The sequence below is a fragment of the Talpa occidentalis genome, unplaced genomic scaffold (genome assembly GCF_014898055.3).
Source record: "Talpa occidentalis isolate TD23 unplaced genomic scaffold, MPIMG_talOcc4v2.1 talOcc4.8, whole genome shotgun sequence".
Taxonomy (NCBI): domain Eukaryota; kingdom Metazoa; phylum Chordata; class Mammalia; order Eulipotyphla; family Talpidae; genus Talpa; species Talpa occidentalis.
The window spans coordinates 72,946,656-72,969,571 of NW_023605194.1; the positions used below are offsets into that span (position 1 = coordinate 72,946,656).

The following is a 22,916-nucleotide window of genomic DNA, read 5'->3' on the forward strand; positions in this document are numbered from 1 at the left end:
CTTGGATTATTTCTTGGAACAGGGAGAATCTGAAATGGGTCTTAAAAATGGGTATCACTTAGACATGTAGAGTTGTGGGTATATAAGCTCCAATAACAGGATGAACAAAGGCCTGTGGGAGTTAATGCTCTGTTTCCATAAGGCACAGTGAGTGGAGCAAAAATAGGAAGTAAGGTTAGAAAGCTAGTCAGGGGCCTCCCCGGTGGCACAGCGGTTGAGCGCTGGGTTGTGAAGCTGCCTGCAGCCTCTACAGCGCTGGTTCAATCCCCGGCCACCGGGTGAGGGTCCCACATGGTGCGCAGACCTCTCCTGCCGCCCGCTGCTCCCCTCAGCAGTGTACTTCGTCAGTCTGCCTATTCTGCTCTACCCTATGGCTCTGGTGAATTCTCTTACCCTCCCACACTTCTGACTGTACCCAGTGCTTGTATAAATAAATAAATCTTAAAAAAAAAAAAAGAAAGAAAGAAAGCTAGTCAAAGGTCGGACTTGAAGACTAAGCCAAGGAGTGCACACCTTTGTGAACAGAGCAGCATTTCTCAAACTTTAATATGCACACAAATCACCTGGGGCTCGTTACAGTAGACCTGGGGGTGGGAACTGAGATTCCCACAGCACTAACATCCCAGGTGTTGCTGATATTGGGAGGCCCCACCTTGAGCATCAAGAGCAGAGACACTGGGGAGCCACTGTACAGACACCCTGCCTGGCCCCCAGTGTGTTCCAGGAAGACTGAACTGCTTAGAGTGGAGCAGGCAGGTTGGAATGGGAGTAGAATATGGTTCACAACAGCGGTGGTTTGTTACAATCATCTGGGATGTTTTATACCAAACTGTTTCTCAGACCCTATTCTTGGAGTTTCTAGTATAATTGGTCTGGAGTGGGGCCCAGATTTCAGCATTCTTAAGAAGTTCTCCAGGGAATTCTAATGTGCAACCTCTACTAAAGATGAAATGTGGTGTGCAATCATTCAGGCAAAGATGATCTAAACTAGGGCAATGGCAGTGAGAACAGAGTCAAGGAGCCAGTTGCAGAATACACTGTAAATGTATCAGCCCTTAGCAACTGCCTGGCCAGAGATTCAGATGTATGGTCACAACATCATTGATATTTTCTGGTTGAAGTGGTTTAATGAAATGGTTAAGAAAACAGACTCTGGAGCTAGATCACCTGGGTTTGAATTCCAGCTGTTATGTATTTCCATGTGTGTGAATTCTTAGGCAATCTCCTGAACTTGTGATTCGTTTTCTTCATCTTTAGATTAGAGATTTTAATAACAACCCACAAGCTACAGAGATTGAGTCCACATATGTGTAAAGTCCTTAGAACCATGCTGGGCACATAGGAAGAGGTATGAAAGTGTATTAGCGTGGTTCATCTCTTCTGACCTTTCCAGGATGTAAAACTGATCTGGAAAAGGAAAAATCCTTGAAGTTCTCAACCCTCGGCCAATTTGAAATCACTGCGTTACCTGTTTCATGAAACCCACTGGACAAGGTGGCATTCCCACCGCCCACCCTCCCGCACCCCATTGCCAAGGTCTCTAAGAAGAGCCAAAGCCCTACTTGAATTGCTGGTCCTTGGTGCTACGCGTCTTGGCCAGGAAGCGCTCTGCCAGCTTCTCCAGGTTGCGGGAGTAGTCCATCTCGATCTCAGCCTTCTTCCGGAAGAAGTCCTGGAGGTCCTGCAACAGCTGCACCCGGAGCTCACACTGCTGGTCCAGGCATTTCATCTGCTCTGTGAGCTGAGCACGAATCTCTGCAAGAAACAAAGGACAGTCTGCTGGAGCGGACTAAGACCAAAACCACATGTGCCATTTTCTTCCATTTAATCATTCCCTGTCCTCTGGGGACTTAAAGTCTTTCATTAAAAACAAAACACCCTAAGCCTAGCCCTGCCGTCCAGTGTGTGACACCTCCCAAAACCCCAGCAACTCCTCGCAGACCATCGAGGAACATCTGAAGCAGGAACCTGTTGGATCATTTCGAGAAACTGCTTGTCAGACTCAATAATATTCAGAGGCACCATTTATTAATCAATTTACTGTTTGTCCTGGCAGTGCCAGAATCTGGACTCTCTTCTGGCTGAGAACCTAATGAATTATACCCCACCATCTCCTGAGGCAGGCGCTACTGCCATTCCCATAGAAAAGCTGAGCTATTGAGTGGTAGAGATCCAAATCTAGGCTGACTTTAGAGGGTGAGCTCCTACTCTTTACGCTTTTTCCGCCATTTCTTAATGTTTTTCACTATTTTCACAAAGCAGGGGGAAGGTCAGGAGATTTTATTTTTTATTTCATTTTTTTAAAGATTTATTTATGTATGCATAAAAGAACTGGGGAACAGGCCAGAGGTGCAGGGGGTGAGAGGGTGCACCAGAGACACCCTCTGTGTAGAACAGAACAGAGTGGGAAGCAGAACAGGCAGATCTACTGAAATACATGGCTGAGGGGGGCATCGGGTGACACAGGAGAGGTCTGCTGCACCATATGGGTCATCTCCCAGGCCAGGGATCAAACCCCTGCTGCAGTGGCTGGCAATAGCTTGACAGTGCTGTGTCTTTAACCCCTGTGTCACCAGGGAAGCCCAGGTCAGGATATTTTAAAGGAGATACCAAGGACCTACCCAAGGTCAAAGGGTGACCATCAGGAATGGAATATGCACCAGGGCTTCCAAGCAAGAAGATCATTCACTGCCCATAGTTTACAATATCACAACATAAATCGGTCTTCAGAAAGTTCATTTTTTTCACAGCAAATTCATTCATATCTCTGTTGTTTCAATCTCTCCAAAGCTCAAACTCTGAGTTAGAGGTATTTCTGGTTAAGCTCTAGGATGGCAGACTTCTGGCTGGTCCCAGTCCTCACACAGGGCTAGCAAGGCCCATCTCTCTGAGCTACAGCAACGGCAGTTTCAGGTACAACCAGATAGGCTTCAAATGCAAACCGTGCTTGTTACAGACAAGAGTCCCGGCACCCGCAGGAAACAGTCTGCCCAAGTCAGGCTGCTTTTCAGCTCAGAAAAGTCTTGCGGCGCACATCCTGCTAAAGTTGTGTCCCAATCCCCATCTCAGTGAGAACAGAGCCATTTCTTTCATTCTTTTCCCTGCAAGTCTGCTCAGTTCCAAGGTATGTGCATTAGGATATGACAGTGACTCCAATCCTTGGGAAAAAGAGCACCTACATCATTACACCTTTCCTTAGGTATGCTTCCAATTTATTCCTAAATAGTAAAATTGTAATCATGCTCTGTCTATGCTATGCAATCCATGGGAGGGAGAGAGAGTTTTCACATGAGTGGTGGATAAATCATAAGCAAATCTCAGATTGAGACTACGACGTCGTAAGATTCACCAACTAGACCTTTATGAACCAATGAAGGGTGGGCCAATAAATTGTATATTTAGTTTTTGCCTTGGAGTAGCTGGGAGAGAGAGGGGAAGGGACAGGGGGATGCTCGTGACCTATCCCCATCTTCATTTTTATTTGATTTCACATGTATCAGAATATGGCACAACTATATGGCCTTTTATGGGTGATCTTCGGTGACCAGTAGGTGCAGTTCTTCCCCTCTCTGTCCCCATGTCTCCCCCATGCCAACCACTGGTGCCAACCAGGTCTGCAGTAACCTCACCTGAACTGAAATTGAGCACCAGGAGATTGTTTCAAGCAGACAAGACTGCACAGAAAAACTCCTAGCTCATCACTCGTCAAAGCTCTCTTGTTCTGTGTTTTTGGAATCTGATTACAAGGGTGCTGGGGGGAAGATGTGCAGAGGGCATGTCAGGTATCTGGTTCTCATCAGCGATTTCTGGGCCTCTTAAAGGCAACAGTACTTGTTGACACTATTCTAGAGACATCTGCCCCCTTCTATTGATGAAAAGCTGGCAGTAATAGCCTGGGGGTGAAGAGGACATTCAAAATGCTCATCGAGCTTACTGACAACTTGTCCATTAGATGAGACCTTCAGGCAAACGGGTTCTCTAGGTAGCAGGTGGCAGCAGGTGTGCAGGGGCTACAGAGAGGAGCCGTGGTCTGTCAGCTCACTCATAGACACTGAAGATTGCCTCAGTAATCTCACTAACCACAGGAGCATAAAGGAACAAACTAGAATGGATGACCTCTCCCTCCTAACAAAAACAGAGGGGGTAGTCAAATTCCCATGACATGCATGAAGGCCCAGAGCTGGACCACTCTAGGACCGTCCTGTCCAAGGGACAAGCACCTCAAAGGAGACCTCTTTGATATGTGAGTTAATCCACGAAACCCCCAGCACATCCCCCAAGCACAAGATTCCACCGGCCTTTCTCAGGTGCCTCGCCGGACGAGCAGTGCAGCACACATGAATCCCACCCTTGGCACCTATGGGCACACGAAGCATGTGCGACTCACACTTCTTACAGTTCCTCTGTACACACCATCACATTTAATCCTCACCGCTAATCCATGAAGTACTCCCAATTATCCTGACTAGACTGAAGAAGAAACAAGTAATTTACCAAAGGGTCACACAATTAGGTGTGAGCGCACTGACGGTACATTAAAGTTTGCCTGAATAGCCAAAGATGGTCATAGCAGGGCAGGGAAACAAAGAAGCTGAACATGAGTTTGGCCTCTGGAGGCATCTTTGGGTAAATCACAGCAACTATGTCTCCCACCCCGGAACACCCCCTTTTCTACCTTCGAGCTCTGGGTGATTCAGTCCCAAGAGTCAAGTCTGAACTAGCCCACGGACTCACTAGTTAGACCATGATTCAACCAGGGCTGGGTCCCTTCCCTGCTTCCTATATGTACTCTACAGTGCACCTTTGGAGAAAGTGCTTTTCTTGTCCTGTGAGCCCAGAAAGCCCAGAAAGTGATATCCCCACCTAGGTCCAGGAAAACAAGAGTCTCTGCTAATAGATCCCACCTGCCACTGTGGTTTATTTGTGATATGACACCACCGAGCAACATCCCTCCCCTACAACCTGCTGGAAAGCAGATGCCTCCCTGGCTTCCATGCTCAGAGCACCCATACTCTGAGACCCCAACGTCCCCGATCTCCAGACTTGCAGCTCCAAGACAGAATGGCTGCTATGTCCAGGTCAAAATGTGCTGCTTTTGGCTTTTGCAGCCACTGCTGCTATTGCTGCTGCTGCCGTTGCTACCATTGCTGCTAAGACAAACAATGGTCCCCAAGAAGCCAGCTGTGCCAGCCCCAGTCCTCTGTCCATGCACATAAGGGGCAGGAACAATAGGCCACTGAAGGCCAGCATGCCTGGGTCATGTGCCCAGGCTGGAGGCCCCTCTGCACCCTGGCCTACCAACAAACTACAAGGGCAGAGAGAAGAAAGGGGCAATTTATAAAAAACATAGAGGAATTCCTCATAGTTCCCTTGTGTGATTAGGCAAGCATGCACGTGCAAATGTATGCACAGTCAAAGACACAATCGCACCACCTACATTGTGCTTCACAAAACCAACTCAAAAATCCAGTTTGCAGTCAGATGGGAGTTCCTGGGAGCTGGGGATGATGGGTCTGCCGTCATAAAACTAGGTCTGTCCCTAGAACTATAAGGAAAGAACTACAAGCAGCTAGATCTCAGAAGCATGAATAAATTCTCTGCCCATCCACAAAGTCAAAGGATGATGGTCACAATGAACTACCTGGAGAAATAAATGTTATAAATGACCTTTCCCGGGCAACCAACACAGTTGGTTTATTTATTCATTTATTCATCATTTATTCATTTATTCATCAAATCTTTGTGGAGTCCCTATTGTACCCTCCCCCTGCTAAGAGATAGTCATGGAGAAAAACAAAACAGGCCCGAGTCCTGCCCTCAGGAACATGACTAGACAAAGAGGAGGAAAAGAAAGAAAGAAAGCTAACTAGAATGTGACCCCAGTGAGCTGGAATTACTGGTGATGGTTGCATAACCTTGTGGAGATAAATATATATATAAACATTAAAAAAATTGCAAACTTTTAAAGAGTGGATTTTATGACACATGAATTATATCTCATTTTTTAAAATTAGCCCCATCAAATAGCATGTTCTGATGAACACTATCCTGCCAGCTAAGTGGAAAAAAAAGGCCAACCAACAAGCAAGAAAAGGAGGAAGGAATTCTTGGTTTCCCTTCTCCATTTGTATGGGCCAAATCTCAGTTCTGCACTGAAAATTCATAAAGCAATCTTGGAAGTTGCTCCTCTGGATGGGAGACTTGGCCATGACATTGAATTCCACTGATGGATCACCATTCATTCATTTCCAAAGGGTATCAGATCAAAACCTGGCAAGGAACGGTTTTATGCATGAGATCAGCTCCAGGATCAACAGACACACCCAACAAAGCTTCCCCTGGGAAGGTCTGACTCCTCATCTACACTTGGCCACAGATGGGAAACTGCCTACACCTGCCCTGGGAGGCTCGTTTCCATTTTAGAAAGATGCTGAAAGGTCATGAGAAGGATGAAGGAGGACAGGGGTGCCAGGACAACTAATCCTAGCAGGATGCTCATCATTTAACAAAAAAGGCTGGGGTCCTGCCACACCAACAATTAGGCAGACTCTAAATTCTATAACACCTGTCAAAGCAGCCGGCACACTCTGAAAACTGTCCTCACGTCAGATAACACCAGGGAATCCACCAGTCAGCAGAGTCTAGGGGGAGTTTGCTCAGCTTATTACTTTCAGTCTAGAGACATTAGCCTCTTTGAAAATTCACCTCCTTCAGGGATTTTCTCCGATTAAGTCATATGGAACCCCCCCTCCCCAATACGAATTCCACATTTCTGAGGAGAAAATGGGAGTGGGAGAGCAGGAGGGAGGGAAGCGTCTTACAGAAAGTAGCACAGGCAGGGCCCTTCCACCTGGCTGGGCAGGCGTCTTGGTGAAAGGAGCAGCAACTGGGACCCCGCAGGCTCTGTCCTGAGCACAGAACATGAGACCGCCTGTGTTTCCCGTTGGAACCTGACCCAATCACCAGTCTTTTTCCACAAAATCTGCTTCACCTGCTTTTAGCCCTTTCACAAACACATGATGTCACCTCAGTCATCTCAGGAATATTAATTTCCAGTACCTTTCCAGCAAGTGTTATGTAAGAATACAATTGAGGCTTTCACCAGGCTCCATTCTCCATATCTCTTACCGAGACCTCTTATCACAACAGTAATCAGCCTCTCTCAAAACTCTTTTCCAGGAAACAAAATGCTAAAACTCCTTGCCAACTCCGCTCTTTACCTTGCTGGTTTGCTCTTCTACAAACTCAGCAATGAGGGGGCCCTGAAAAATCCTTATTGGGCGGATGAAAGAACCAAATCCTAGAGATGGGAAGGGAACTGCAGACACCAAAAAGCTATTTAGCAGAAGATCTAGGCCTGGAACCCAGGTCACTGGCTTCCCAAGAGGGTGTTCTTTCTTACTCTTATTGCACATATTTATTTGATCACCTTCCAGGTGCTCCGAGAATACAAAGACGAAAGTCTTCTTTCAAAAGTTATCAGGGTAGTAGGGAAGTAACAAGTGAAAAACCTAAAGCAAACAAGGTAAAAAAATTATATTGGGGCCTCCCTGGTGGTGCAAGGGGTTAACCACTGAACTATGAAGCAATCCGCAGCCTCTGCAGCACAAGTTCAATACCCAGCCGGCCAGAGAGCCACCCACATGGCAAAGCAGACCTCTCTCCTGTCTCGCCTGCTGCTCCCTCAGCAGTGTGTTTCAGTCAGTCTGCCTGTTCTGTTCCCCCTCTGTCTCTGGTGAATCCTCTCACCCCGCCCCCACCCCTGCATCTCTGGCCTGTACCCCAGCTCTTGTATGCATAAATAAATAAATCTTTTAAAAAATTATGTAAACAAGGTACACACACTGCTGTCAGAGCAGGGAGACACTAATCACCCTCAATTCACTCACTATGCCACATCTTTCTGGAACTGACATTATGATTTATTTATGAGTAATCAGTCTTCCATACAAAGGCCATCAAGCTTTTAGTAAAGTAAAAACAGCAAATATTCTTCCTCAAAGAAGATGTGATTGAGGACCTTTTCCCTCATTACTTAACCCTATTCAACATAACACAGAAACAGAAATGAGTTAATTCAACAACCAACAGACAGCTACTGAGCCTCCAGGACAGCTGGGTGTGGTACTGATAGATACTTATTCCTTTTCCTCCCTTGCAATTTCCCCCGCTCTTAAAACATATACTTTTGGTAAAGCTGATTCTACCGTTGCCTTCTCTAAAAAGGGTGGCCATGACCTCCAGGCTCTGGTTGGGAGCTACACGACCTGGGTTGGCTTCTGCTATGCAGTCACCCTGAGTGGAAAGCCTGGGTAAGGATGGCGCTGACCTGGAGGAAGCACAGGTGAGAGACAGAGAAAGGAAACTTGAACCCCTAAATCAAGCTGTGGCCAGATGTCAACTCTATTCCCGGCCTTCTTAGTCACACAAGTCAACTCATTCACTGTGTGTGCACTGAGTTATGGGTCGCTTGCAAATGAAGGAGTCCTAATGTGTGAGGGATTCAAAAGTCTTCAGAAGTACGAAGATTCCTATTCTCAAGGAACTTAGAATCTAAGTGTAAAGATATCCTCAAAATATGAAATAAATTTTTAATAATTATATAATTATTTTTGTGTTGCATAATTATGCAAGCTGTAAAAATACATATTACATTTTTATATTAGTATTAGTACATATACATTTTTATATTAGTATGTACTATAATATAAATTAAGAATACAAGTAAACATTTTGAGGACAAAGAATAGTGGGGACTACCATTACAAAGTAAGGCTTCTTGAGGAAGACTGAACTCCTTGAGAGAAAGAATCTGTCAGTTCACCAACATATTCCTCAGACCCAGGATAACACCTGGCAAATAATTACCATTCAAATTTAAAGTAGAAAGGAAGGAGAGACGTATGAGAGGGATGGGTAAAATTTCAATAAATGAAAGGGTGAAGAAACAATATTCCCAAGGAAGATAAAATCTAAGCCAAGGGGGCCTCCCCGGTGGCGCAGCAGTTGACTGCTGGGTTGCAAAGCTGCCCGCAGCCTCTGTACCACCGGTTCGATCCCCGGCCTCCGGGCAAGGGTCCCACATGGCGCGCAGATGTCTCCTGCCGCCTGCTGCTCCCCTCAGCAGTGTATTTCGTCAGTCTGCCTGTTCTGCTCCCCGCCCTGGCTCTGGTGAATCCTCTCACCCTCTCGCGCTTCTGACTGTACCCAGTGCTTGTATAAATAAATAAATAAATCTAAAAAAAAAAAAAAATCTAAGTCAAGGGATGGGAATGTTCAACCTGGTCTCCTTGTGATGTAGTAAGGAGGATGGCCTGGACAGAACAAGCGGTGACATCAGGGCCTGGTCAGTGATAAGAGAGGACAGGGAGGAGCAGCTCAAAAACCAACAGGGTAGTTTGATTTCAAGCAGCCTGAAATAGTTGGAGCTGGTGAAAATTTGTGTCATGATGAAATCAGAGTTGAAGGAAGATCAGAGAGGAGGAGGTTGCTGGATGGATTCCTAGGCCTTCTAAATTAAGAGATGGAAAGAGCATTAATGAACAATCCAGGCTGAATGTTACAAAGTTCAGAATGAGCAGGAGAATTCCATGAGTGGAAAATCCCCACACATACTAACACTAATCACTGGTAATACCTTAGGGCCAGTGATTCCAGTGTTAGTGATTCCAAATTATCCCTCCCTATGAGTGGTAAACTGGACATGGGAAGGAAACCCTAGGGTTCAAAGGTAAGACACATCTTGGTGAGAGGAAGGAAAAGTAGTGCTAACTGAAGTCCTAAGCCATCTGGCTTTCCTTTAGTAGTCCTACAGTTCCTCTTTGTTGGACTTCAAGTTTGGTCATTTTCAAAACCATCTGCAGCAGAGGGTCCCAATGTTAGGAAAATACCTCTCCTCCCCTTGCATTAATTCCACACTTACTAAAAACAATGCATGCACCTTGAAAGACAAAGAGAAACCAGTGGAAGGAGAAGGAAAACGGCTGTACAAGTTTCCAAGGGACACTCAGTCATCCATTAACTTTCAAGCCCCCAAGTGAAGGCACAGAAAGCAAATCCTAAAGTCAATGGGCAGAAGGGTGTGAAGAGGGATATGTCAATGATTACCATCATTACCATCGCTCTGGCAGGATGCCTTGGCTCTTTCAAATGATTCAATAGAAAGTTAGAGACAAAAGTTTCTCAAATGAACAAGCTGCCACATCAAATGCCAAAGTAGTAATTTAAGCTCTTAGGCCCTCCCTGAGATGTTTAAGAAACAGAATTTCCAAGGTCCAAAATCTAGAATTATCTTGTACTACAAACTAAAGATTTAAGACGAGAAGGCCAATAGCTCCTTTGGGAAATGTCACCTAGTCTGAAGTTCCTGATTCATTGCTAGAGTCAAACTGAAAGTCAGTTCCCAAGGACCATAATAATTGACCAAAAAATTCACCAAATATTTATCTTATGCCACCTCTGCAAAGATCTGAGTGATGAATCACAGGAACACACCAGAAAATATAAAACATTCTTCTACTTCCCCACTACTATCCTACATAGTATGGGAAGTCCAAGATAGAGCAATTAGGAAAGAGAAAGCTATAAAATGAATCCAAATTGGAGAAAAAAAGAAGTAAAACTACAATATCATTACTTGCAAATGATGATGATAAACAGAAAACCCTAGACTTCACTAAAAAACTATTAGAAACAATCAATCAGCAGCAGGCTACAAAATCAATATATAAAAATCGGTTATAGTCATATGGGCCAATAATGAACTAGAAGAAGAATCAAGGAAACATATCTAGGAATAAACTTAACAAAGGAGGTAAAAGATCTGCATTATGAAAACTATAAGAAACTGTTTTTTGAAAAATAGATTTCTCCTCTCAGGTGTTTTCTCCATAAAATTACCACCACCAAGACACCCAAACTTTTTAAATAAAGAGATAAAATAGCCATTAAAGATATTATAGATGTTTTTAATGTAGTATAATGTAAAAATGGTTATACTACAGGTCTGTGAGATAATGTTGGATTACAGAATCATGTATATAAATTGTAAATATGCATGTACAGTTACAGCTGTTAGTTATAATTATACATAAAATCTGGAAATAGATACACCAAATAACATTAAATTTCTCTAAGTGTTGGGGAAAAAATTAATTAATTAAATAGAAAACAAAAAGAAATGGAAAGATATTCCACTTAGAGTGGAAATCTTAACCTTGTTAAAATTGTAATCTTAACCAAACCAATAGATTATAGATAGATGCAATCCCTGTCAAAGTTTCAATTATGTTCTTCAAAGAAATAAACATTACTGAAATTTATATGGAACTATAAAAGACCCTCAGTTGGCAAAGCAATCCTGACAAAAAGTAGAGCAGTATCATACACTTTAATATCAAACTCTACTAAAGTAGCAAAACAGTATGGTATAGGATAAAAACAGACACAAAGACGAATGGAATAGAATTAAAAACCCAGAAATAACCCCACACATACACAGTCTGTTAATCTGACAAAGAAGCTAAAAGAATACAAAGGAGAAATGAAATTCAATTCAATAAATGGCATTAGGAAAACTGGACAGCCATATGCAAAAGGATGAAACTAGAACACTACCCCACAGCAGACACAAAAACAAACTGAAAGTGGATTAAAGAGTTGGATATAAAACCTGAAACCATAAAATACATAGAATAAAACATAGACAAAATACTCCAAGATATTGGCTTCACTGATGTCTCTGGGGGCCTCAGCTGTAACAGCAATGGAAACAAAAGCAAACATAAACAAATGGGACTACATCAAATTAAAAATCTTCTGCACAGCCAAAGAAATTATCATCGAAACAAAGACACCTGAATGGGAAAAAATGTTTGCACATGATACATCTGCTATCTGACAAGGGGCTAATATCCAAGGTTGACAAAGAACTTGTGCAACTCAGTAGGAAAATAATCCGGTCCAAAATATGGGCAGAGGAGATAAACAGATACTTCTCAAAAGAAGACCCAAAGATGGTCAACAGACACAAGAAAAAAATCCTAGTCGTCACTTATTATCAGGGAAATGCAAATCAAAACCACATCGAGATACCACCTCATACCTGTGAGAATGGCCCATGATCAAAAACACCAGAAATAACAAGGGCATAGAGACAAAGGACCCCTGGAACACTGCAGTGGGAATGTAGACTGGTCCAAGCCCCTATGGAAAACAGTACAGGGGTTCCTCAAAATATTAAAAATACCTGTAATATGATCCAGAAATTCCACTTGTAGGTATCTACATGAAGAAAGCAAAAACACTAATTCAGAGGGATGCCTGCACTCCTATGTTCACTGCAGCATTATTTACAATAGCCAAGCTATGGAAACAACCTAAGTGCCCAACAACAGATTAGTGGATTAAGAAGATAAGGTGTATATACACGATGGACTACTACTCAGCTATTAAAAAAAAAGTGAAATCTTCACGTTTGTAACAACATGGATGGAACTGGAGAGAATTATGCTAAGCAAAGTAAGTCAGAGGGAGAAAGACAAATACCAGATGGTTTCACACATGTGGAATATAGCTAAACAAAACAAAGGAAGAGACGGAACTAAATCCAAACTCCTGACATCTGTAGAATTGAGGCTATCAGAAGCATATCTTGCTCTCAAGGAATTTATAATCCAATTAAAGAAAAAGGAAACTAAATGCAAAAGTATACAAAAGTGTAAGTGCCAAAACAATAGTCCGAGGCCCTGCTCAGAGAGAGTATTAACCAGTGGGGACCAGTTAGTCTTGAGGCCTTGCTGAGGGAGTAAATAGAGGGTGATAGAGGAAGGAGGGGTTTGGTTAGCAGAGCAAAGGTAAGAACATAGAAATGAGCAGATCAAACCCAGGAGACTGTGAGCAGAGCACTGTAACTTAAAGGTTTACAGAGAAGCATGGTGGGGAGAGGTGGGGTGGAAAGCATATTGGAGCCTGTAGAGATGGCCTCCATGCTGGATGGCCAGACCAGAGACTAACACAGTTGAAAAGGGAACTATAAGCTGGACAAAGCACGGTAAGAATCTTGAAAAGCAGAAGGAAAACACAAGGGGAGTCAAAACCCAAAGAATTTCCTACAAATCAACTCCTGGAAAGACCAAATGTCAATTTAAAAAATGTTGCTCAAGTCTCCAGCACAACTGAATTGAAAACAAACCAGATCAAAATTAAAATCCAGATCCCAAATTCCTAGAAAGCTCACATTCCAGTTTGTGTAGCACCCAGCTTAGCATGCAGCGTTGGCTTATTTTTTTCACGTTTAGTTCAGTAAGCTTGGACCAAGCACTTGATAGTTGTCAGGGAGATGGAGGAACAAAAAGACGATTACAGAGGACAAGGCGCTTCACTTGGCTTTGAAGTGCCTGTGGAACTTCCTGTTGGAAAAGGCAGTTTTATTCTCCACTCTGGAGTTCTCAGGAGAGGTCAAGTCTGGACACAGACAATTCAGCATCATCGGGAGTAGGTGGGATTATGAAGCTAGCAGTGAAAGTGATCGCAGCTGCCCACAGAGAGCATTTAGAGTAGAATAGAAGTGGGTGTAGGCCTAGTGACAACCCCATTTAGGAGGAAAGCAAAGATAGAGGAGATAGCAAAGTAGACTGAGAATAAGAAGAGATGTAAAAGTGTTAATAATGGCAAAGTACTTAAATAAGACGGTAGGCCAGAGCCTTAACTTTGACAATGAGTCCATCATTACCGAGAGCACTGTGCATGATCCAGGTGATGTATCAACCACAACTGTCACCGATAACTGTTGTTGGAACTACTTAGATGGCTCCAGGTCCTCCGTATGTCTTCTGGGCCGGCCTGACAGTGCCATGCCTCTGCCCATCAGTGCGCCTGTCAGTTACCATCCCAGGGTTTCCTCCTTGCTACTAAGGCCTGAGACTTGGAGGGAACTATCCAGCTACCAACCATGAGGCTAAGAAGCATGGAGGAGTTGAAGCTCCACGAGGTCAAACTTGATCCACAGAAGATAGAGTTATGAAATCGTCTCCCTATGGACGATTGAGAGGTACAGCAGCTTTACGTAGCTTCTCAAAAGATGTACCACAATCTCTCACGAAGCTGTAGTCGTTTATAAGTAGCCCCTTATATTTGCTCTCCCTGCTCCCCTTTCTCCCTTTTGTCCTACTCCTGCTTCCCTGGGTTGGCTCTCCTAAATAAAGTGTAGGATTTTGTTCCATTTGCCAGGGAACCTACACTAAACATACTTCTCTAGACACTGTTCTAGATGCTGGGCAGATACTCCCTTTTTTTTTTTTTTAAAGATTTATTTATTTATACAAGCATTGGGTATAGTCAGAAGCGCAGGAGGGTAAGAGAATTCACCAGCGTCAGAGCAGACAGCAGAGCAGGCAGACTGACGAAATACACTGCTGAGGGAGCAGCAGGCGGCAGGAGAGGTCTGCGCTCCATGTGGGACCCTAACCGGTAGCCAGGGATCGAACTGGCACTGCAGAGGCTGCAGGTAGCTTCACAACCCAGAGCTCAACTGCTGCGCCACCAGGGAGGCCCAGATAGTCCCTTTCTTGATGAAACAAAATTAATGACAATATCTGCTTAGCACATCATTGATAATAGCTAGCCAATACATTTTCAAGAACTCAACATATATATTAAGTTGCTAGTTATAAGAATTGATTTAGTTGATGACAGTTTATTTGCTATGGAAAAGAAAATTGTCTCCACAAAAGTTATAGGCAGACATGTCATATATTCAATAGTGATCACAGATACCATTTATAATGTTATCTTACTATAAACCAAGAAGTTTATAGTAAATTGAGTCACCATCCAAGCTTAAAAATACATTATTTCATTTAATCCTCAAAACATCCCCATGGGATAGACTGCAGTAAAGCAGAGTTGTTAGGAGGGCAGACTCTGCATTCAGAAAGAACTGGGCTTTAATTCCAGCACTGCTAGTTGTGTATCCTTGAACAGACACTTAATTTCTTATAAATCTGTTTCATCATCTGTAAAATGGGGTTTGTAACAGCAGCCATGCCAGCAGACTGCTGTAAAGAGGTAGTATCTGTGATGTGTTTACTACATGCATGGTGCCTTGAAAACCTTCATTAAAGGTCAACATTGATTCTTCCCACATCACAGGTGAGACCACTAAGATTCAGAGAGATGTTACTTGTTTGAGGTCACCCACATGGTTACAGATCAGGTGAGGATTTGAACTAAGATATGTGTAATTCTAAAATCAGTGCTCTTAACCACGCTCCTATAACATGTGTTTATAAGGCTGATATATGGTTTCATTCGGCTATCTTTCAAACTAAAATCTGATTGTTCTAGGCTGGCAATATTGTTTTTTCTTATTTACATCATATTTCTATCACATAATATATGATATATATGTATGTATTTGTCCATTTTGTTAACTGCATCCCTTACCTCCTTCAACTTATGAAACAAGTCTTCATTCTCACAGCCCTAACTTCAAATGTTTAAGTGTATGTGTTAAGGGTGGAGTGGGAAAACAATACCTTTTATCATTTCTTCTTTTTTAAAATTTTTTTTAAGATTTATTTATTTATGCATATAAGAACTGGGGTACAGGCCAGAGGTGTGTGTGTGGTTGGGGCGGGGGGGAATGTGAGAGGATTCACCAGAGACAGAGCAGGGAACAGGACAAGCAGACTGACCGAAATACACTGCTGAGGGGAGCAGCAGGTGAGACAAGAGAGGTCTGCTGTCCCATGTGGGTATCTCCCTGGACAGCCAGGGATCGAACTCATGCTGCAGAAGCTGTGGCAAGCTTCATAGTGCTGTGCTTAACCCCTTGCACCACCAGGGAGGCCCCTATCATTTCTTCTTGAAAGTAATAACAAAAAAGTCCATGCCACCACCTAGACATACCAACTAGAGAGGCAACAGAGCTAGTGTGATCCTACTAGCTGTGTGATCCTGGGCAAGGTGCTTAAACCTCTCTGCCTCACCGTGTCTATGTGTAATAGTCTGATGACAATAATATCTGCCTCCCTCAGAGTTTTATAAGTTAATATTTGTAATTAGAACAGCTCCTGGTGCATTGCTATACATATGCTTTTGTTAAATACATAAATCTGTCTTATGCATTGCTATACATATGCTTTTGTTAAATACATAAATCTGTCTTATGGGTTCTTTGATCCTTTATCTTTCTGGACAAGAAGATAAAGAAAATGATAGGAATCGAATAGAACAAATTAGCTCAAACTTTTACAAGCCAACATACATGTGTGTACTTACACATGAAACAAACAAAAAGCTTATCATTAGCACATGCTATAAACTCTGATTTTTTTCTCTCTTTTTAAATGCTGGCTGTAGCCCACTAATTTGATTTCATGACCTATGACAAGGTCTCCACTAGAAGAATAAAATGTTCTGAATAAGCCAGATCACCATCACAGGCAGAACTATGACATAGCATTCAAACCACTCAGCTCCTTCACGGTTTTTGTTAAATCAGAAAGGGCTAAGTTTCACTTCTTGCTGAAGAAGAAACTGCACATCCTGGGTCCTCCCTCATTTCCTCAACAAAGCATACAAACTCAAGAACACCAAGGAAACAGAAGACACTTCCTGTCTCTGCAGTTTTTGTTAGTGTTGCCCAATCTAATGTGCTTCGATTCTGCTCAGGGAGTGTTCTCTGACCTGTGCTCTTAGTTTTGTCTTCCTGATTTTGAGGTCCAGCAACTGTCACCCAACACACCTTTGGAATAAAAAAATTGCAGCTCTAACCCAACTAAAACAATGTTATTATATGTAATAAATGGATTATAAACAGAATAGATGGAACATATTAATGGATACTTTTTATTTTTAAGAGTTATCACTCAGAGATTATTACTGAAATATTCAAGGAAGAATAATGTCTGGTACAAAGTGACGGGGGGAGCAGGGGTATGTAAGGGCTAGAGATAAAGCAAGATTCACTGTGAGCTAAAGGTTATCGAAGCAGAGGGATGAGTACATGGAAGTTCCTATCACTGTTCTCTCTACTGCTGTACATTTGAATTTTTTTTATAATTAATGAACTTTGAATCTACTTCCTAACATGTAAATAAAAAAGGGCTTCTAAGAGTCACAATAACCCCCCCGCCGACACACACACACACACACACACACACAAAGATGAACAGAAAAAAAATATCCGGAGACGTAATATGGGGCATTTTCCTTAAAAGGAAGGAAGAACTAAATCTTCAGGTAGAAAAGACATGCTAGATACCCGGAAAGATACTTAAAATAATGAAAGTCATGACATAATGTGTTTAAAATTTTGAACTCTAAGGATGAGGAAAGGATTATTTAAGAATCAATGAAGAAAAAGCACTCTTCTAACAACTTAGGGGGGAAATTAGGTTGGTCTCAGATTTCTCCATAGCAACATTTGAGGCATGAAGGTTGTGGAGAAATGATTAAAAAACAACAACAACAAAAAAAAAACATTCTGAGGGAGAGCAACTTGGATCCAAGAATATCATGGCAAGCTAAGCCAACTTTGAAGTGTATAAAAGGTTCAGACATTCTCAAACTTGAGAAATCTCACCTATTTTGAACCCACGAGCCCTTCTTGAAAACCAGAAATCCTGCATCCATCAGATTAATCAAAAAAAAATCACAGGCCCAGAGAAGTCACAGCAAGAGAACAGGCAGCAGATACAGCATCAAGACCAAAAATGGGAGTGCGCAGGTCCGAAGAGAAATCCTGCCAATGGAAAAATCCAGATAAGGTACAAAAAAATGAGAAGAGAGGTAAGAGTATGAATCACCTAATTCTTCCAGATTAGGAATCAGTCAATCTGTCCAGAAATGAAGATTTAGCTTAAAATGCAGTTAAAAATATCAACAATGACTTCAGACTCCTAATGATTTCCATAATCATTAACCTCAGAGAGAATTTTCAGGAACTATTTTTATCTTTCATGGAGAACATTTATCTCAAGTTCAGCAGCTTCTTCAATTTCACTTCAGTTTCCTTTTCTTTTTTAAATTCAAGTAAGATTAAATTTAACTGAAAAAAAATTTAAAGCACATATGGCAGAATGTCATTTTTATAAAATTATTTGGCTCTCACCAGCCACCCTATGTTTATGTGTGTGAAGTGTTAACTCTGGGAGACAAGCCCACATGCCCCATCATGGAACCCACCACCCTACCTGGGACCAGCCTTCCTCATCTCAGCTCTTCTCCTAGGTTTATCTTTCCATTGAACCCACCCTTCTCACTCACTGAAGGCCTTTGCTCCTAAAATTATACATTTATGTTTCTGTATCATCACATTACCCTCTCTACTGGATCATCCCTACAAACAACACTTTATATTTTCCTCCATCTTATTTAAAAAACACACATTTTCCTTGATCTCTTCCTTACTCCCCAGCTACTTTTTCATCTGGTCTTCTCTTTACAAGAAAATTCAAAATGAATTGTTCATACTCCCTGCCTGTACTTCCTCTCTTTCCTGCAGTGGGCAGGAATAAAACCCACTCTGCCAAACATGGTCAGTATTCAGGACTGGGCTTACTTCTCTCCATCACCACCAGGACTGGACAGAAGGGGTTCATTCTTTGGCCCCAGGACACCATTCTCATTCTTTCTGATAACCTCCTGGGCACACCTTCTCTGTGTCTTTTTCTGGATCTTTCCCCTTTTTCCAGCCTCAAAAGGCTGGGATACCCGAGGCTCAGTCCTAGGATTTCTTTTCCATTTCTCCAAGATCTCTTCCAGTTCTGTGCCTGGTGATTCCCAAATTATATCTCCAGTACTTGTTAGCTTCCTCACTTCATTCAGTTGTCTGCAATGTCACCCTTTCAGAACAGCCTTTACGTCACATCATCTAAAAGAACCCTGGGCACTCACTATGTCCAAGCAATAGTTTGCTTTTCCTCAGAACACTATTTAGATTTTGGTTATCATCCTCCTCCCTGCCCCCACAGGGGACTGTAAGCCCACTACAGCAAGGACTTGGCTGTGCTCACCGCTGACCCCTGGCACTCACTGAGACTCAATGAGTGGGTGAGGCGCTCTTTCACTGTAATGAAAGCGCAAACACTTTATTGCTGACTTCTTTGTCCTTTTCAGTTTGGCTGGGAATTTTGATAATGAGCATGTCCTATTTTGTAAAGAAAGCAACAGCTATTCCTTTAAAAATGAAAAGAGAAAGCCAACCTAAAATCAAAGGAGAAATGCATTGTTTATACAGGCAATATCTATATTCTGACAAGTGTTTTTGCCCCATTACTTCTGATTGCCACAAAAGAGTTCACAATGTAATGCCCACTGGGCATTCATAATTAATGAGAACTTTTTTAGGAAGAAACTACTACAAAAAAAAAGTTTTAATTGCCCAGGGCTGACCAACAAGTGCGAAGATAAGGCTCCTGAGTGAGAGTGAAAATTGGCAAGATTTCCCTAAATATTACTTCCCACTATAATTTTCTTTTCAATATTATTGTCATAATCCAGGTGCCAGAGTCTGTTACCATCCCGCAAATGAAAAAGTATGATGGTATCTGGTAATACCTTCATAGAAAATAAGAGTATCACTTCCAAATAAACAGACACTTCTGAACACGTAGTAATGAGGGTCACAGAATCAGAGGCCAGTGAGAAGATTAAAAAGGGCCTTTGTGAGCCTCAGAGTGACATATCTACCCCCAGGGAAAGTTCCTATCCCTGTTCCTCCAACCAACCCACAGCAACACCCAACAGTGTCCGTCAGCAAGTGGTGTGGGGCCCTAGGGAGAGTGGAGAGCACAGGACCTTCCCTTCATCCCTGGTGAGTGAGGCCCAAGGGGAAACACAAGGCAAGATGGCTCACAGAGTGAGGCCTCTGTTCCAGCATCTCTCCTTTATACCCCACTTCCAGGGCTACTGCATCTTCTGCTCTTTTCATGAGTGAGGAAAATATAATATCCTGTCACTCAGAAATGTGGCCAATAATCTGGAACCTGTTGTAGAAGTTGAAGTTACCCAAGCCCGGGTAGGATTCAAACCTGGTCTTCTAACATTTTCCTCTCCAGTTTCTCAGGCTGTTGACCAAGCAGTTGACTATGAACCCCCAGCAGTTGACAAATGTCTTCTGGGCCTTCTGGTGGCAGTCAATGCATCTGCTTCCTTTTCTTATTTAAAAACCAACAATCTAATTGTTTTCCCAATTAGCCCTCTAAAATGGATAGTTTAGAGCCCTTGCATACCACATGTGTGGGTCTGCACAATGGTTAGTGACCAAGACAAAAACTTCATTTAACTAAGCCAAAGTGGTTTTTCATTGTGGTAAAATAGACACAATGTAAAATTTACCATTGTAACCATGTTTTTAAGTGTACAGTTCTGTGACATTAAGTACTTTGTCTTGTGCAACCATCACCACCATTCTTTTTTATTTTTTCTAAAGATTTATTTATTTACTTACTTAACTTATTTATTTATGCAAGTGGGTACAGTGAGAAGCGTGGGAGGGTGAGAGAATTCACCAGAGCCAGAGCGGGGAGCAGAACAGGCAGCAGGACTGAAGTACACTGCTGAGGGGAGCAGCAGGCGGTAGGAGAGGTCTGTGCGCCATGTGGGGCCCTCCTCCGGTGGCCGGGGAGCAGCTGGGGATCAAACCGGCGCTGCACAGGCTGCGGGCAGCTTCCCAAACCAGCGCTCAACCCTCAACCGCTGCGCCACTGGGGATGCCCATCACCACAATTCTTTTACATCTTCCCCAGCTGAACTCTGTCCCCATTAAACACTAGTTTCCCACCTCCTCCCCTCCCTACAGACCTTGATAAACACCATTTAGGCCAAGGTGGTTTTGAGCATTCTGTAGTTTTTCACTGTATTAATTTTTGTCACATAGCATAGAATTTATAACCATCATGGAATATGGTTTTTAAGCAGGAAGCCAGGAGGGATTACGCTCAGGGAAATAAGCCAGAAGGGAAAAGGAGGAATACAGGGAAACCAAATAAGGGATCAGGAAAAAAAAATAAATAATAAATAAAAATCCAAAATTAACAGGCAACTATAAATCAGAGACATTCTGCAGGGGAGAGGAAGGGAGAAGGACCAAAACAGGGAAGGGAAGAGCACAAGGGACTGTGTGATGGTGCAGGGGTGAACTGGTGGTGGGTATTTTACAGGGACTACACCTGAGAAGAGAAAGCAAATACTGTACAAAAATGAACAATGATGTAAAATATATATATAAATAAATAAATTATTAAAAATAAATAAATGAAAGCAAGAAGCCTAAGTGAAATGCAATGATCAATTAGAAGCACTAAAACTGTATCAAGTTGTCTAGTTTACATCAAGATGATATTCATCAGATCACTGTGTAGCATTCATCAGATCACTGTGTAGCATTCACTGTGTAGCATTCATTTGCTTCAAGCTCAGGATTCCAACATTAAAGACATAAGATACAGCAACAGCCACATTCAAACTGATTTTTCATTTTTTTTTTTTTAAATAGCGTCTCCGACTCGCCATTTTTTTTTTTAAAGATTTATTTATTTATTTATACAAGCACTGGGTACAGTCAGAAGCGTGGGAGGGTGAGAGAATTCACCAGAGCCAGAGTGGGGAACAGAACAGGCAGAGGAATGGAGGACACTGCTGAGGGGAGCAGCGGGCGGCAGGAGAGGTCTGCGCGCCATGTGGGACCCTCGCCCAGAGGCCGGGGATCGAACCGGTGCTACAGAGACTGCGGGCAGCTTCGCAGCCCAGCGCTGAACCGCTGCGCCACCGGGGAGGCCCCTGATTTTTCAATTTTTCAGAAACAGCCTGCCCTCACAAACAGGTAGTTGAATCGACCTCTGGCATCTCACCACTTAGAAAAAAACTGAAAATTACTTAGGAAGTCAGTTTTTTTTAGGAGTATAAATACAAAAATCCCAAACATTTAGGTCAAGAAAGCTTGTTTCTCTTGTTCTTAAAAAATGTCATTAAATTTCCAACTACATTTTAAAGCATATTTGGTACCAACTAAGCAAAGTATTTTCTTTTAAAATTTATTTTGACAAATCACACTCATGTAACTTGTATAACTACACACCACTTACTAATTGAGAAAAGAAAAAAATTATCTTTACATATAAAATGGAAGAGATTAAATTTCAAGTTTATATTAAAATAAGCTGCATAACATAATTTTAATAATGTTGATATAAATAAAAGTATCTAAATTCACTGTCATCATTTATCAACATGACATTATCTTTTAAATTCCTGAAGCACTTCACAAAATTATATTACTCTGAAAGGAGCTACACATTTTAAAATGTTGGCAAATGCCAGTGTAATATAACCAGACACCGGCTCTGTCAGAAACCAGCTTCCTGTCTCTTGGTCCTTGGGCCTGGCTTCCCAAGGAATCCAGTCTCCAGAGAAGACATGTGGTGAGTTCATTATCAGGCGGAAAGAGGGTGCCTAAGGAACACACAGCAGACAAGTAGACCCCACAAGTCCCTCAGTCAAGGGCGCGCAGAGATGACAGACTCCACGCAAGGAGCTGAAATAATCTAAGAAATCTGGAGCAGCTGGAGCACTGGGTTCAAGTGGGAGGGTGAAAAAAAGATGAGACGATTAAAAAAAGGCCGGGGTCAAGCCCTGGAGGGTACTGCAAATAGTCTGAAGAAGAATGGAATTTTTCCTAAGAGCAAAGGGAAGCCATTGCTGTGAACGCGGAGTGGAAATTAGGTAAACAAACTACAGTGTTTTTAATGACAGACATGCTCCCATGGACAGAGCCAAAGTAGAAGGGAAATAGGGCTTTTTTTTTTTAAGATTTATTTATTTATGCATTCAAGAACTGGGGTACAGGCTAGAGGTGGGGGGGGGCTAGAGTATTCACCAGGGACAGAGTGGGGAGCAGAACAGGCAGATCT

General features: G+C 42.5%; 1 protein-coding gene across 8 annotated transcripts in view; it reads right to left on the reverse strand.

The window, feature by feature from the left end:
* The window catches only part of SRGAP2 (SLIT-ROBO Rho GTPase activating protein 2), a 237,702-nt gene that overhangs the window by 141,227 nt on the left and 73,559 nt on the right, over nucleotides 1–22,916 (reverse strand). For all 8 annotated transcript variants that reach the window (XM_037497471.2, XM_037497469.2, XM_037497470.2 and 5 more), the window contains exon 3: nucleotides 1,563–1,755. In XM_037497471.2, the coding sequence (XP_037353368.1) occupies nucleotides 1,563–1,755 (193 nt within the window). The remainder of the gene's footprint in view (nucleotides 1–1,562; nucleotides 1,756–22,916) is intronic.